Source organism: Siniperca chuatsi, linkage group LG7, assembly GCF_020085105.1.
Source record: "Siniperca chuatsi isolate FFG_IHB_CAS linkage group LG7, ASM2008510v1, whole genome shotgun sequence".
In the NCBI taxonomy this organism is placed as follows: Eukaryota; Metazoa; Chordata; class Actinopteri; order Centrarchiformes; family Sinipercidae; genus Siniperca; species Siniperca chuatsi.
In genome coordinates this window covers 14650096-14667908 of record NC_058048.1, presented here as the reverse complement: position 1 = coordinate 14667908, position 17813 = coordinate 14650096, and the positions used below count along the sequence as shown (strand labels likewise).

The window sequence follows — 17813 nt, the reverse complement described above, 5'->3', positions numbered from 1 at the left end:
ATTCTGAAATGTATGCACATCATTATAAGAGACTGATTTAACCATACAAGTAGGACAGTGAAGGTAAGCTGAAAGTCACACATCTTTATGTAGATCCACATTTTATATAAAAAGAGATTAACATCATCAGACAAACTATGATTTCAGGAAATCACAGCAGTCACCCAAAATTTGATAGAAACATTTGCACAGTTTAAAAAAATAGGAAAAATATTAGGCCATGTCTGAGGTAAATGTTTTACATCTTGTGTTTCTGACTTCTAGTGCCTTGTTTTATGCCTTTGTCTGACTCTACATGCCTCCATTGGGAACTACACCTGACTCAGTACAACACTAATACAGGGAGAGAGAAGAAAAAGAGAGGAAGACTCCTGCTTTGATAATGTGTCGTAAGAGGTAGAATGATTTCTGTGTGCATGCAGTTAACAAAGATGAAAGCAAACATAGAGTTTAATGTTGTCTACAGAGATGGTGGGTGTATTAGGAATGACACAAAACTCAAGCATGGTCACAGAGAAGCATGCACACACATTAACACACCTACATAGGATATCCACAGAGAAAAGAAACACACACACATAGACATTTGAGTGGCAGTGCATCCATCAGGAGCAGTGAGTAATGTCATTATGCCTGAGGCTGCTCACCCTGTAATCCAACTGAAACCAAGCCTATTAAAATGCTATCAAACTCTTTTTAATCAAAGACTAATCTCATCTAATTAATCAAACAGGCTTGTATAATATCCAACACTCCCAAGCTATGAAACAGTATGAAGATCATAAAACACAATAAAAAAAAAAGATAATTTTTTTTGGATTGAATTCTTCATTCAGGAAATTGATTCACATCACAAACCAGTACAGTTTAATCAAAGAGGATTTTAAATGAACATGTCTTAGAGGGGCTCAAATGAACAACAAAATCACATCAGTAATAATCATAAGATCACACAGATTTGGAGAGAATTGACAGAACAATACTCACTCGAGGGAACATTGAAAGCAAGTCTAGATCAGAAGCAGGAAGGAAGAGGGATTTTAAAAAAAATCTTACAATGGAAACTGGACTATACAAACAAATCCTACAAAGTGAAGCTGGATTTATGAATTGATTCTCTTTCTCTTTAGTAAACAAAGAGCTTGAAATAAAACCATTTCCTTGTGTACTTGCATGTGACTAACAGGTAAAATAGGGAGAAATTCTATTTTTAAAATATGGTTATTCAATGGCTTACATGTATCCAAAATGTTTTTTTTTTAAATGATTAATTCTTGTAGAAGTACTTTTACTTTTATTGATTTCATGACTAAATACCTTCAAAACTAATGACATTTCCCATCAGTCTCAGCTGTACTTTGTGTTTAGTGCTAATTAGCAAATGTTAGCATGCGATTACACTTAACTAATATGACGAACATGGTAAATACCTCCTAAACATCAACATGCTATCATTTTGTCATTTTGAGCATGTTAGCATGCTGATATGGGCATTTAGCTCAAAGCACTGCTGTGCCAAAGTACAGCCCCACAGCAGGACTGTAGACTCTTCCTGTTTCTAAATCCAGAGCGTGAGCTCAGCATCAATGTCTACCTAGCAAGTGAGTTTTCTTCCTGTTAAATTATTGTCAGTGTTACATGGTGAATCATGTAAGTTTTAAAATATACTAAGTGTTAAGCCTCAAATCCAGCAGTTGTCAGAAATGTTCTTTGGGATGTGCAAGTCCATTCCTTTGTGCATAAACAAATAATCTTACATTTACATATGAAACATATGTAAGGTTGAGAAACAAATACACATTTTAAAACAAATAAAAAACATCCCAAGCATTGGATTATCACATTTCTTACAAACCATTATTCAGTCGTCAGTTTGTCAAAATTTGTTCAAACAAAATACATTTCTTCTAAAACCAACCACACAGATGAGAATTCAGTTCTTCATGCTGAACATTTTTCTCACACACTTTTATCACCAACATCAACATCAACTACAAAATTTTTCCCCCACTGTCTTCAGTGTCAGAACATACAAAAAGATTTCTCCCAAAACGACATTATCAGGGACTTGCAGGTCCTGGGGTGCTCATTCCATTGACGCAACATAATTTATAATGTTAATGAACATCAAAAGAGTTTCAAGTAAATTCCCTTTAATAGATCGACAACCATGAGGACTGCTCTGTAGCAGGGAAAAAGACTAAAAGAGATGAAGATGCTAGCTGAAAAGCACGCATTCAAAGTTGAAACCTAATTAAATATCTAATTTACAGTTTCACAATAATCTTCACATAACATATACTGTGTGATTACATTTTTTTTTTAGTTTTTATTGGTTTGCAATCATAAACTTAATGGTTTCCAACCTGGTGTGATATTAACTGCCCAGAGATCCAACAAATATCACTGACAGAAATGTGACAATACTGTTTGTGAGGAAACGTGTTTGAAGGATAATTCTGTGGCAGAGATTATTTGGTGCATTTATTCAGGTGAATGACACTAAGCTGCATATAATGTTTGGTGCATGACAACAACTCAATATGAACACCGATAAAACAGAGACTTTCTACAATGACAATGATGGGAATATTCAGCTCAGGTTATTTTTAAGGAAGTTGAAAAGAACAAATGATGGTAATGCTGTAACCAGATGAACATGATTATTTTTGTTTAAAATCATTAAAACACTGTAATACTGGGCAGACTCGTTTTGGATACAGTGAAGCAAAGCCAACTGTTTTCTCCTGTTTTCAGACTTTATGCTAAGCTAAGCTAACCGGCTGCTGGTTCCAGCCACATATTAAATAGACAGACATGAGAGTGGTATCGATCTCCTCATTGAACCCTCAGCAAGAAAGCGAAATGTCAAAACTATTCCTTTAAGGATATTTATTTGGTGCTATAATTCATACAAAGTGAGCTGAAATGTAAAAGATACTTCCTGGGAAATTCTTCTGATGAGATCTTGTCAAAGTCCAGGTGGGTCAGAAGCCCAAAGAGGAGACTTAGTCTCACATTGGGGGATGAAACTATTATTACTATTAAATTCTTAATGCCTCAAAAATACAGGAAGGCCATTTTGCTACACTTTTCATATTAAATCATCGAATCTTGAGAGGAATCATTTACTTAATTTGTGTTAACAAGGAGATTGCAACCACATAGTTGCCTCCTCCATCAAATTACCCTCAGGTTTATCATGTTAGAAGGTCAAGTGTTTGAAATCAGAGGAGGCTACTTTGTTGAGTTAATTTAGTATTATGAAAGCAACTGCACATAAACAGACACACACATACAGATACCAGTGGGAGCTCTGCCAACAGTGTTTTACTTTAAAGCCTCCTTAAGGTTTGTTATCAGTTTGCCCCAGACACCTTTGTCTCGGTGTGAAAGTAGCAATGCCAGTGCTGTGTGTGAGTATGTTTGTGTGTACTGGATGTTAGTGCATGTATTTACTTCTTGGAAGAAACCATCATGTTTGGTTGTTGCATGTGGCATAATGAGTCAGGGCATGGCAAGAAACGGGAGGTGATAAGGGGGGAGAAAAAGCGAGGAAATAGGAGCAAAGATCAGGAGGTCGAAAGGAAAAAGGGAGGGAGGGCACGGTAAAGAGAAATAGGAGGAAATGCAGCTGGAGAGAGAGATGTGGGGTGTGTTGACTGCATGAAACTATAGAAGAAAGATGCAGGAGCAGATCAGAATACAAACAGCGATAGCTACAGGGAGAATGGAAGATAGGAACGGAAAAAGGGAAAGCGTGAAGGAGAGATAAAGAGAAAGAGAGAATACGACAAAATGAAAAATGAGGAAAAGAGGCAGAAAGCAGGAGAGGGGATGGGATGAAAAGGGAAAATGGATGGGTGAAAGAGTGGGAACAGCTTTGTATAAGCAAATGGTTGGGGCTGATAAGATATAAAACACTTCACACTGCAGCCAAAAAGGCAGACAGGACTTGTAATGTAAGCCAGTTAGCCAGCCAGTGAAAACAGGCACCTAACTGTCCAGTCACTCATTCAGGCTGCCAACCGGACACTCAATCAGTACAGCATTTAAAAAGCCAGACTGTCACATAACGAGTTAGCTAACCACCGAGACATTTAATCAGCCTGTGAGCCATCCATTCAGATGGCCAGAGAGGCAAGCCAGGCAGTCGGTTAGTCACAGCCTGTTTCAGTCAGTCAGTTGGTCAATCAGTTCATTCATTAATTAATTACTGCAATTACACTACATAATCATCTGCCCAGTCACATATTTGGCCTGTGAGTCAGTGTGATTATCTCACAGCTATTCAGCCATAAAGAGAGCAAGGCAATTCAGCAGACAGTCAAATCAGTCGATTGGCCGTCAATCAGCCAGCACTCAGTCAGTGCCACCATGCCAGTTGGTCTGTCACCAAGTCAACCTGCCAGGTAAACAGCTTTTCACAGTAACTCAGCCAGTCAGCTGCTAAGTTAGTCAGTCCACCAGGTAACTAACCAGCCAGCCCAACACACGCCTTGTTGTCAGTCTAGCCAATGATTCAACCTGTTAACAGATTCACCAGCCACTCAGTCCATCAGCTAGTTGCATCCACAATACTTTGTGTTAGTCTCTATTTTTGTTGAACCAGTTATATATGTGTTCAAAGCCAACATTTTCAGAAGCCTGCATATTTTGTCTTCTGTTTATGTAATTTGACCTACTTTATACCATCACATAAATAATGTACCTCCCTAATATCTATTTACCATCTTCAGCTCTGAGTATGAGAGTCTTGCATCCTGATGAAGAACCTTGTGAGAACACTGACTTTTCATTTATAAACACACTGTGGGAGAAAGTTTAGTGGACTGTACAGTTTTTGTTCAACACTCTGTGTGCTGCACCTGAGCGTGCTGCACTTTTTGATAATCCATCCATCATAAAAAATACATTTAAAGGCAAGTTTCATTGATTAGAAGTCAGATGTCAAAATGTTTTATAATGTAATATTATATTAAAGGCAATTAAACAGAAAAATAGCTAAAGGAGCATTTTGTATGCTGTGGTTAACTAAGGTCAAAGCAAAAGCATAAATAAGAGATTGACATATTCTCAGGGGCTATGTTAACAAGTACAGCAAGTGCACATTACTTAAGGCAAATGCCAACAGGTTTAACAATCAATCCCCTTCAATGCACTTTGCTCATACAGGTTGTTTGTGTAAATATTTGTGTGTGTATACATGTATCTTTTATAGTGTGAGGGCTAATTTGCTTGCATGTACTCTCACACCTTCAGTGTTGAAAAATAGGTTACAGTGCGAGTGTGAAAATTTCATTATAGACAAGTTAAAACATTTATAATGGTGCCATTTCAATGCAAAGTGTGGGAATCTCTTGTGCTTCAGATAAGCGCCCCTAGTGTCGAATACCTTTCAGGTGTAGAGATCTCAGAGGAGCTGAGGAGGAGCTACAGTAGAGGAATGTTGACCGAGTAAGCATGACTGAGTAGATTTACAGAGTGACGGAGCAGAAAACTGAAGGTGGAAGAAGAGCGGTATCAAAAGGTGAGAGCTGCAAAATGCAGGACAGAAGACCTGTCCATATATCACTCTCCTCCCACACTTTCTCTTGAAAGAAAAAAAACAATAATGAATAACAATAAACAATATGAAAATATAGAAAATTATATATTTTTGTGAGATAATTTTTCCTGCAGGTAACACAGAAGGTGGTGGTGACTGTGGTGTCCTCAAAAGGAGTGAAAAGAATCTGAATTAACAGCGCTGTCTGATGGTCCGGTGATTTTGTGTGGCAAAAGGTCAAATCTTGACAGCGGCCACAAAATCCCTCGCAGAGCTCTCATCCAACTGTGGTTTTTATCATGAGAGGAAGAGAGGAGCACAGTGAGCAAGGCGTCCCAGTGCATCACTGGCTCAAAACATGGCGGCCGTGAATCTCCTTTTCATCTGTTCAGTCCCTCTTTGTCATTGTTGCTGTGTTAATGCAGGGCAAACCACTTCTAAACAAAGAAATCATTTCAAAACAAACAAAATCTCCTTATCAAACAAAAAGCCATCACAACAAAACAAAAAGCGCACTGAGTCTTTGTACAGAGCTTTTGGGGACACTCAGTCTATCAGTCTGTCTGTCCTCTGTCTTTCCCAAGGGTTTGCGACTCAGGTGAGTCTGTGTTTCAGTCTGTTGCTCTGTCTGCAGACCCGGCATCAGTGTCGCAGCAGAGGCTTCCTCATCATCAGAGGCTGCAAAGAGGAGGAGGTGGCTGAGCTAACATTAGCCAAGGCCTACTGAGGTCACCATCCACAGAGAAATATGCAGGTGGGGGAGGCATGGAGGTAAAAACAAAGGGTGTGGAGGTTTGGGGAGATGAGTGGAGCTAAAGACAGACAACCAGACGGGGGTGGGGTTGGGTGTGTGTGTATGTGTGTGTGTGTGTGTGTGTGTGTGTGTGTGTGTGTGGAGGGGGAGACAGAATAAATAGGAAAGGAACAAACATCGAAAAGACGTATGCAGTAATGCAGTAATGCCAAACTCTGTTTTGCACACTCATCTCTTTTACAACCACACAAAATGAATGTAATTAGAAACACAAGCCAAACAGTCATACGAACAGCAACACAGTGTGATATATTTTAACAATAATGGTATATAAACATAATATACACATATTCAAAATAGGATTTTGTCACAGAATAACAACCTACCCTTTAATACATTTGATTGTGTTGACATGTTTGTATTTGCTTGTCTTGGGTCTGGCTTACGGCACCACACCACACACTGCCCTGAGGTTTAATACATTGCCAGTTGGAGTGTGCACGTCTGGAGGCGGGGCTGCTGTTTAGTACATTTAGTCCAGCTGAATTCATGATTCTGAACTCTTTTTTTTCAGCATGTGTGGTCGTTTTCCTCTCTGCACACCTGACTGGTAACTACCACTTCTGGCCACCGGAGGCACTGCAGACTCTCACTGTACTATCAAACCAACATCTTTGAAGAGCTGTCCATAGGTATGAGCACTACAGTACTGTTAGTACAACTACATATATTTTTGTCATACTTAGGAGTTTGCTGGATGAAGCAATGTGGTTTGAAACAAAATGCTGAATTGCCGAAGCTCAAGCATCTGTGGCTTGTTTTATCTCTGGGCTGAAATTAGTCTTTTGAGTTGCTTTCACTTGCATCATTTTGCATGCCCAATTGAATTAGACTGATTGCATTTACAGGAAGGGGATGGCCACCATAAAAAGGCTGCAGATGGGTGAAGTGAAATCAAATGTAAGCAGAGGATGTGCACAAATCCAACGATTAGCCCTCCTTTGTCCGTGTTTGTAGAAGAACTAGAAGTAATTATAATGGGCTGCAGACCCGTGTATATGTGAAAGCCATTAAAAGAGACTGGACTGAGGTCACTTCTAAATGGTGATCTGAGGTCAGTTTTAGATTTGCCTACTAATGAGACATTAGTGTAATCTTCCAGCTGGACAAGTGCCACTCCCTCCTGGCTGTGCTCACTACAACTCATACAGCTCATCCAGCTCCAACCTGATTTTTCTCTGACATTAACAAAACTCTGCCACACGACACCCCTGTTGTACTCCATCCCCTGGCTTTCTGACACTGAATGTATCCTATAAGGCCACTAAGGGAAGTAAACTCCTGCCTCCTGCCCATGGTTCAACCCTAAACTCTGTCAGTTACTTGTACAGTAACTTCCATACCTTTTGAGGTTGAACTTATGACCACTCAAAACTAAGCAATGCCTTCTTGAAACTCCTAAACAGTGCTTGCATATATGTCTACTGGTTATGACCAAGAGAGAATGTTTTTCCTTGTTTTGTTTGAGTAATGTAAAAAAAACAAAAATGAGTGGAAAATTTGAAAAAGATTGCTCATTTTCTATACCATCATGTTGTAACCCCTTAGGTGTGTCTTGCAGCCCATTATGGGGGTCCCGGACCCCAGGGTGGGAACCACTGTACCAGCAGTAGTAGTGGTCATTTATGCATCTAGTCCTGTCTAACCAGCTTATTGCTGTACCCATAGTTTCACCCCAGTCAAGACTGATACAGTTTTTTTTGTCAAACCAATCTTCTTTGAAAATTAAGCTTATCCTCTTCCATCCCCTTCCCTGTACATGCACCTGATATTGCTTGGAAAATAAAGAAAAAAGTTTTTTATTTTAGCATGTGTTAAATGGGGTATTAATTACCTATTGTATACCTGATGTGTCATTTTCATTTGCACCAATTTGCATCTCCATTAACTTCAACTAGCAAGTAAGCTGGGAAATCAGGTGAGAGCAAGGTTTGGTGAAATTAGGTTTTGGAAATGGAAAGTGTTGAAGGACAGCTTCACCAAAATCTCAAAAAGCACCCAAACTATGCAGAAATGAAAGAAGTCTGAGGGTTCATTACCATGATGGTTGTCACGACTACTGTCCGGTTCTCCATTGCTGAGCTGTCATTGGACAGAGCATTTTCATTCTGGACCAACACAAGTTTGTCTATGTCATTCCAGTAGCCAATCTGAGAGAAACAGAGGGATAAGAGAGAGAGAATGTGTCATAAAAGAAAAAAAATTCAATCACTCTTTATAGCGCAATTGATGCAAAAAATAAAATTTAAATGCTTAGAATAAAATCAAGACAGACAAAAACACAAATGAATAGATATAAAAAAAGAAATAAAGAAATAGAACCTATGTGAGATGAACAGAAAGGAATAGAAAGTAAAAAAAAGAGTCAACAGAATGAGCTCACTCCAGCAGATTTCCCATTGGAACTGTAGAAGATATTGAGAGATATTGAGTGTGAGCCAAGAATTTTCAATAAACACGCACTGCTGTCGAAGGAACACTTGAGAAGCTGGAACATGGTGTTATTTCTTTATTACAGGTGCTACATGTATGCTTTATTTTCTAGTAAAGAGAAATTATAAGTTATTTCAACCTGAGCCTTATCCTCCTACCTTTTGCTATTATGAAGAAGAATTAAACTTTTTTTATTTATCACTGCAGAGTTTTATGTAGCCCCAGGTTGTCTGGGAGCTGCTCTCCAACGCACACTCCAAAAAGCTATTAAAACACAAGCTGCGGTGGTTCAATCGCAGTCTATCTAAAGATATTTACAACTGCAATAAAAGTTATTAATTAAGAATTATGAAGATACTTATGCAGTAAATGAATTAATTTTTCAACAATCAACCACCACGAGGGATAAAACAGGAAAAACGCAGCCCACACTGAAAAATACAGGAATTATCCTAACCTATGTAAACCTATGTCCTTTCAGTGATGATTAAAAGTAACTTTCCTGCTGAAATGATGAAAACATTGGTTTTCACATGCAGTTGTTCTTCTGCCTCTTACCATTGCTTTTCAGTACCACAGCCTGAAAATATATCACAGAAACTGAATGGAAATAAGTTGGATATGGTATGTTTTTGATCTGGTAAAACTCACAAATTCAAAGTGTTGTTTATCTTTGTTACTAAGCCATGAGGAGAGCCTACCTTGCGTGGTCCGTTGCTCTTCAGTTCAAACACGTCCATGGTATAGTTGACCCTCCGACCGTAGTGATCAAACTGAATGTTCCCAGTCAGGCCCTGAATACGCACCTGGATTTATAGCAAAAATTATAGTAAGGACTGGAGAAAAATAAAAACACTCAAGTTATAATCCCTAAGATTTCGGTCTAGGTTGATTTGGCACTACCCACAGTTACTTGTTGTAACAGCAAGTGTGGTTTAAAACTACAGGTCCCAGAATTCTGGGGAAGCATAATTTCCTGTGAATCCCTCGTGCCTGATTCCAGTGCAGTAATGGTGGACTCCCCCACTAACAAAACAACTACAGTATATAGATTGATAGTTACTGGATGTAAATACATGGAATGGCTATCGCAGAAAAAAATGTTGACCATAAATAATATCAAAAACAGGTTTGAATTTATGGAAATCTTGAGGATTATAAGTTTAATTAAATGTAGCATCATAGATTAAAAAAATGAATAGTTTATATAATATGAATAATTTGTCAGATAACAAAAATTCATATCCCACATGGTTAAAGGATATTTTAGAGTTAAGGTTAGAATTATCACCAGGTTATGGTTAGGGTAAGGGTTGGAGTAAGACATACAGTGCTTATTGTTAGTGTTAGGGTAAGTACCTGAAAAGTGAATGGAAGTCATCACAATGTCCCCACAAGTATAGCAGTACATGTTTGTGTGTTACAGTAAGAGTGTGTGGACTCTGGTGGGTACTCCATCAAAGTCCCAACAAGAATTTAAAACACATAAATGTCGGCATGGATTTCTGGAACATCTTCTCCTTTTTCATGCCAGCTGTTTTACTGACTACGTTGGTGCTTGTGTGTGTGTGTGTGTGTGTGTGTATTTGTAAACATCTGTCTAAGCATTTGTTCAGTCTATACTAAACTATACAACATCAAACTTGTGCCAACCTGTTTGAGTGCACGCTCCATATCTATTCCTTGGTTCCAGGGAGCAGCTGGATTGGCCAGGCAGTCGCCAGCGTTGCCACGGCGACTGATGTCAATTTTCTGACGGCGAAGGGTGCGGAAGGCCTCGGCCATCACAAGGACGCCATCATACGTTAGAGATGAGGTATACTGAAGAGTGGAGGAAAAACAGAGAGAAAGAAAAGAAATGTTATCATTTTGTTTGTTGTTACCAGTTTTGAAACTTTTTTTGTTGGGCAAATAAATACTTCTTCTTTGTCAGTCCAAGTACTCAGTATGACAGAAATTACTCTAGTCATACAATTAATCCTTGGGTAATTCAAAAATCTGAAATGAGAGAGAGGCATTAAAAAGTTTCCTGTAAAAATTTAATGAGACCCTGTTTGGAAAGGGTGAATCCTGGGTTCATCTACATAAAAGTTTAGTATTTAGTGTTTTTTTAGAATATTAAACTAATTAATCATTTCTAAAACATAATTAAAAATATTGGCTTGTTTTTACAAATTTTACTGATGTATACAAACCGGTAACATCAACAAATATTAGCTTATATTTGTCAGAATGTTGCAGGGCTACATCGTAGACCTATGTGATTTATTCCTAAAATGAGAACCCATTTCATCACAGACAACAGCTGTATTACTGCCTCAGACCTCAGACCATCTTAACGCCATACTGTATGAACTAATCACACCAGTATGCAAACATGCTGACCTGTGCCTCAATCTATCTCACCGCTCTGACTTTTATTTGACTTCCGCTGTTAACACTGGTGAACATCCATCAATACCACCGTAAATATGCCAGTTTTAGACAGGCTTATAGTCTTCAAATACAGTCACTGGGCCATTAAAGTGACATTAAAACGTGTTTAAATCATATTGTAAATCTGTTCATTAAATCCACTTTGTTTGGGAATTCCCTTTGATGGACAAATTTAGATTCCCAAGATGTATAAATGCGGTTTCATTGGCTCATATTCTAAAATAGGATGTAGCACTTTACTGTTACTGTAGAAGTGAGTTGGCGTGAATTACAAAAATTCAATGTTTTAAGGGACCTTTGAAACGTGACGTGGCACATAAGAAAAGAGAAAGGGTGAGAGATCATTAGTATCTGTTCTTAAATTAAGCTCTTAAAAGTGGTGGTGATCTTGACAGATTGTTTGACAAATTCATTATAGGTAAGACACAGCGCAGCAGGGAACAGCACCACACACTCAGCAGCAACAAACCCACCCAGCCCACGCAGTGCCACACAGACGGAGGCAGTCAAACACACAGTGGGTTGCCTTCACATCACGGCGGAGACAAGTGGAGAGATGAAAATGGGAGGAAAGAGGGAAGTCAGCTGAGAGACTCTGCCGATGCTCTCCATGCCTCTGCAGGTAGTTTTCACTCCTACTGACATCCCTTCATTTGTATCCCAAAAGGCGTGTTTTGGAAGGCTGCACAACCATGTCATCCTCCTTTCATCTCTCCCCTTTGAAACTAAAGAAGCCGCTAGGCGTGCAACTGACAGATGACGACTATAGAATTCAAATCAAGGAGAAAGCAACAAGAAAACTGAGCCAACTAGCATACTGTTTTCTGTTTGTGTCAGGGGCAGAACAGAAACACCTTCTGGACACATAGAAAACAGTATTGGCTTTTAAAAACACCTAATTCTGTCATAATATTTCTAGGATCAGTTCGTTCAAGTCTCCAAGTTCAGCTAAAATCCACCAAGTCAAAATAGATTTTCAGTGTAAATGTGGATTCTCAAATAGGATGAAACGTACAGTTTTAGTCTACTGTTCCATATCAGACCAAGGACCAGATTTTTAAATGATGTATGCAACAAAAGAAAGCATGTGTCACAGAAACAAATGTTTTTAAAAACTGCATGAAGTGCATTTAGAATATACAATATACTGCATTCATGCTTTATGTACATCATGTCTAGACTTTTATGAACTGACCTGAGTGAGATAAAGCATTGTTGCAAGCATAAGGAGTTGTAATCAAAATCTTTTCATTCATTCATTATTACCTTAAATACCTGCAAAACTATTGACATTCTCAGCAGCCTCAGCTGTACTTTGTTTTTAGTGCTAATTAGAAAATGTTAGCATGCTAACATGCTAGAATAAGATAATAAATATTGTAAACAGTATACCTACCAAACATCAGCATGTTAACAATGTCATTTGGAGCCTTGTTAGCATGGCGATGTTAGCATTTAGCTCAAAACACTGCTGATTCTAAGTATAGCTTCACAGAGCTGCTAGCATGGCTGCAGACACTTCACAACACAGTCTTGTTTAATTTCAAATCATACAGTAGGGCCTCAAGAGTGTTCTATAAACACTAATAACAATATGTACTTATTGCTATATATATGATATTGTCATCCACATCGTAAAGTAATATTAGAATATAGATAATGCAAATTAGATAACAGATTTGAAATCAATCATCAGGCCGTTATGACTCACAACATCAGCATAAGGACACAAAACTTAATGTGGCACCGTTAGACAATGCCAGTGCCAAGCTATGGACTTCACATGTCTGGTTTGTGTCCAAAACTTTAACAGGGACATGTCACCATTGTTTTATGGATAATGTGCGAGTGGCCATTTGCGTCATGCATGTGTGTAGCTTAACAGGATGATATATATATGCAATGATTTATAAATCCAGAGCAAAGACTGCATACACGTTTCTGCTTTTTAATGATATTAAATAATTTCACCATAGACTGTCCCACAGAGAACATAACATGGCAGAGGCAGGGTTAATGACACACTGAAAAACACAAAGCTTTTTTATTAATTATTCTTGTCAAATGAGATGAGAAATTGAAATGAAAAAGTAAGACAGTGGCTTTAAAACCATTTGGGCATGCATATTTAATTTATAAAATGAGCTTTGCACTGGTGTCTGGCAAACATTAAATGATTTACACATGGACAACTATTGATAAAGACAGCCGCATTATCTGTTAAATATGCTTACACAGATGTTGCAAACCTATTCATATTCTGATCATGTAATCAGGGGTTATGTGTAAAAAAGATTAAATGGAAAAAGCCCAAAAAAGGCTGTAACTTGGAGAACATATGTGTGACTGAATTTTGATGAAGTTAATATATTACTTTGCCATGTCACTGATCATTTTCATTATATTGCAACAAATTCTTCATGCACACTGAGTCACTGAATTAAGAGTTTTTCATTGATGGCCAAAAGCAGCTAGCTCACAATCTAGTCTCCAGTGCAAAAGGGACAAATCACTATAGTGCTTTTCACACAGCACATTATTAGACCACAGCTCTACTTGGCCCGAGGCTATGAGTTGGCCTAAGGCTAACTGAGCACGGCTTTTACACAGCATCAATTAGCCGAGAGCAATTTGGAGGCATTTGTTGTCACTAGAGATATCTGGTGTTGTGTTATTATGTTAAATGATTAAAATGTGTTTCCTTATTTGCAAAAGGCAGAGGTAAAACATCACTTTTTGTGGTTGCAATGGGAAAAACACCTTTGAATGCACTTCATCAAAGATGTATACAAAGTTCTGAAAGTTGAGAACACCTGCAAGCATGCCCACTGTGTCTGTCACAAACATGCTTAATAAGTTTGCCTCCATTAACACACTAACTGTTGTGTAAACGGTAAGGGTCGATTGATGCAGCCGACATCCCTTAATGAGAATTCATCAGGTCAATCTGAGAATGATGATTAGCCAATTAATATAGTCCCTAGCTGAAAAATGGCATTCCAATAATGAAAGAATATGACCATCAATATAAAGTTGCAGCCTTGAAAGTGTGTGTGTGTCCTTTGAGAGTGACTGCATACATGTGAGTTTAAGCCAAAGAACAAGGGACAGAGGGCTGCAGTCTTTTAATAGGTAGGTGGACATTTTTCCAGTTAATATATGCACAAATCAAACATAATTGGCTGCAGGTCAGTACCCTGTCAATAGAGGTGTGCTGAGGGAGGGGAGAGGGACAAAAAGGAAAGGACAGAAAGGAAAGGGGGAGTGGGAGAGACTAAATAGAGGCACACTAATGTGACAGAGAAAGGGACATTGGTAGTGAGAGAAAATAGACATTGAGGATGGTGCAAGAAGAGAGGAGAAGAGATATACTGATTCTGATTTCTGATTCTGATTATACAGTAAGAGAGACAATGAGACACATATACAAGGGTTGAATTTCATACAGAACTGGAGACAAGGTGAGGGGAAAGCTAGGAAAAACGGAGAGGGAAAAGGTGAGATATCATGGAGGAATATCATGGAGGACAGACATGACAAAGAAGTCTCTAGTCTGAAGAATCTGCATGCACCGCGTGCAAACTTTGTCACTAAATTATAGAGTCATCGAGGAATATATGTATTCAATCGTAGTAGGGTCAGTCAATTCACCTCGAGGTCACACTCTGATTGGCTAAGAAGCTGAACCAAATGCACCATATCACACTCTGAATGGTTCAAATGCAGCACATCACTCTGTGACTGGTTACTTGACTTGACAGGTTAGAAGAACAAATTGCAGACCAATGCCACCACCCCTAAATGTGAGTTTGTGTGTGTGCACTGCAAATATTTGTGCACAAGTTTCTGGTGTATTTGTGGGTGTACTGATGGTGTGTTATAGTGGAAAAGAGCTTTAGCTACATTTCTAAAGTAAAGGGAAGTTCTGCATTTTTGTTTCCTGAATAAAGTAGCCAAGGTAGAATAAGGGCTGCTGAAGAGAACAACATTTCGAAAACAATTGCAACTATTTCAGATGACATTTGTTTAGGTAATGGCAGCTTTTAGACATAAGTTTCCAAACTGTATATTTAAGGATGGGATAGCATATTGTTATCACCTTAGGTGGGCTTTCAGATCCAGGGTACTCTCTCTGATCCAGTTTGTTCCAGCGCTGCATCAGTTTGATAACGATAGGCCTGCTGAAGTCCACCAGCTGGAAACCAGTCACATTGGCCCCGCCGTGCATGAACCTCTCCAGAGATATGTCCTTAAAACCCTGAGAAAGAGAGTGAATGAAAGAAAGATGGAAAGAAAAGGTGAAAGGAGGGATGATGCAGGACAGACAAAACAGTGGACTACAAAACTCTCCAACAGAACATGTGCACCTTTGCTGACGTATTATACTCCCACAGTTTATCTGATTATTTATACCCCTACTTAATATGGAGTGGCTTCCACAGCTGCGAGTTTGTCTTCATGCAGTGACACTTTGTAGTGAAGTAGTCGTAGAGAGGGATGCATGTGGGGGTGGGCCAGAGACAGAGGTAGAGAGTAAAGACATGTGAGGGTTATCCTGGGTTGATGGATGCTAATTGCTAAAAGCTCTGAGAGCCTATCTAGCTTGACCCAGGGCTCACAGGGCCCTTTTTTATTGTACCGGAGAGAACTGCTGTGGAACAGATTTTAGGGATTAAGGTTGAAGCAATACTTCATTTACTGACGTGAGTTCCAGCAGCTACCTACAGCTCTGACTTTGTTGAGGAGAGACAAATGTTATTATACTAATTCTGAAATTAAAGGGAAAAATGGCACCTTAGTGCGAATATTAAAAGATCAATATGGAACTGGAAAACATGGCCAGTTCATTCTAAAAACTGCAGAAAAAACAACAACCTTGGGGGAAGCTGAATGTCAAAGTAGGGGTAAGAAAAACAAGTCTCATAATCTTGATGTAAACACTGATTGTGTGTCATGGATGACTCTAATTTTTTAAGACCTCATCTTGATCATTTTTGTATGTCCGTTTGCCAAAGAACCTTCTGTCTTGTGTCTTTGACATATGAAAAAAGAATTATCCTCATGTAGGCTATTAAAACAAAACATTACACCAATACTCTACTAAACTTGTCTCAAAACAACAGCCTACGGAAATACCATTAAGAGTTCTTACCAGGTTTGCTATGATGTAATGGTAACCTTTTACATGTTTCCCCACGCTGACAGCCTGGAAATAAAAACACACAGAGAGAGAGAGAGAGAGAGAGAGAGAGAGAGAGAGAGAGAGAGAGAGAGAGAGAGAGAGAGAGAGAACATAATTTTTTTGCTATCTATTGATAGTGCATGTTTTGTGATGCAAACCAGGGGACAAGTAGGATTCACAATTAACTTATTGACAGGATTTAACTAATTGACAAGGGAACTTAAAATTGTTTTAATTAAGTTTTAGAGAGAAGGGAAGGGGAGCCAAACTACAAATAAAGGAGACTACACCGCCATCTGTAGCTCCCTCGTCTCACCCAACGGTGACTGTAGTTATTTTCTTGTGCTGATTAAAAGCAGAGGGAGTGATGAGCCTGTGAGGACTTCACTTGCCCTTGGTACCATGCTGGCTCAGAGTCTGCAGCCTCTTTGATATTTTAAGAGCTTCAGCAATGTGTTGTCTGGGTTAGGGCTCTATTAACCTGTCTGGTCCAATTTGATTTAAAAAAATCTGCATCCTGCAAGAAGGATGATTTAGCTTGTTTAGGTAATAAGCTTAATAAGGTGCCTAGATGCAATAGTGACAGCTTGCTGGCACAAGAAGCAACCTTTTCTTACAAGATTTACATTCACATTTTGTATTAGCAAAAAACAGATTTTAGGAAATGTAATGTCAACGGTTTACGTTAAAAAAACACTTCATGCACTGCCAATACATGTCATAGTGAGCAGAAATAACTACTGATTGTCTGTCTGGTGTGTTTGTGTGAGATAGCATCAAAACTGTAGTTCTGCTCAAAACTGAAATCTTTAATGAGTTTTGTCATTGTTATATTTGTACAGTGGGGTGGAGTGAAATGGCATATTGTGAGATTTTTGACAAAGGAGAAATAAGCATCTTCATATTAACATGGTGCATAAACCTAATTAATAAATTGTTCACATTTTTTTCTTTTTGTCTCTCTCACCCACACATATCAACAACTGGCAAACACACACACACCCACACACACACACACACACACACACACAAATCGCAGCTGGCAGAGGCAAACAGAGCAGTCTCTGTCTCAGAGCAGGGATGCTAGCCAATGCCAGCACTGCAGAGCCCACTGAGACAGGAGTGTGTGTTTGTGTCTGTATGCCTGTCTCAGTGTGTTTTCGTTTGTATGTGTGTGTGCATGTGTCTCCGTCTGTCTGCTCACACACCGCAGAAGCCAATTAAGAAACTGTCTGTCTGTCTGTCTGTCTGGGATGCTGTTACTGGTGTATGTTTGTGTGTGTGTGTGTAGCTTTGCGTGTCAATGAGTTTGTCAGATGTGCAGACAGAGGATCAGATGTGATGACAGGTAGCAGAACCAATGGGATGTTAGACTGAAACCTGAGTCAAAGGGCACACAC

At 38.9% G+C, this 17813-nt stretch overlaps 1 protein-coding gene across 5 annotated transcripts in view; it reads right to left on the bottom strand.

The window, feature by feature from the left end:
• The window catches only part of gria4a (glutamate receptor, ionotropic, AMPA 4a), a 109963-nt gene that overhangs the window by 38804 nt on the left and 53346 nt on the right, over positions 1–17813 (bottom strand). For 4 of the 5 annotated variants that reach the window (XM_044203564.1, XM_044203563.1, XM_044203561.1 and 1 more), the window contains exons 6-10: positions 16384–16437; positions 15331–15489; positions 10449–10616; positions 9497–9601; positions 8402–8512 (exon numbers count right to left, since the gene is read on the bottom strand). In XM_044203564.1, the coding sequence (XP_044059499.1) occupies positions 8402–8512; positions 9497–9601; positions 10449–10616; positions 15331–15489; positions 16384–16437 (597 nt within the window). Of the gene's footprint in view, positions 1–449; positions 6227–8401; positions 8513–9496; positions 9602–10448; positions 10617–15330; positions 15490–16383; positions 16438–17813 lie in introns of those variants that run through there. The other variant, XM_044203565.1, reaches the window with a different exon arrangement.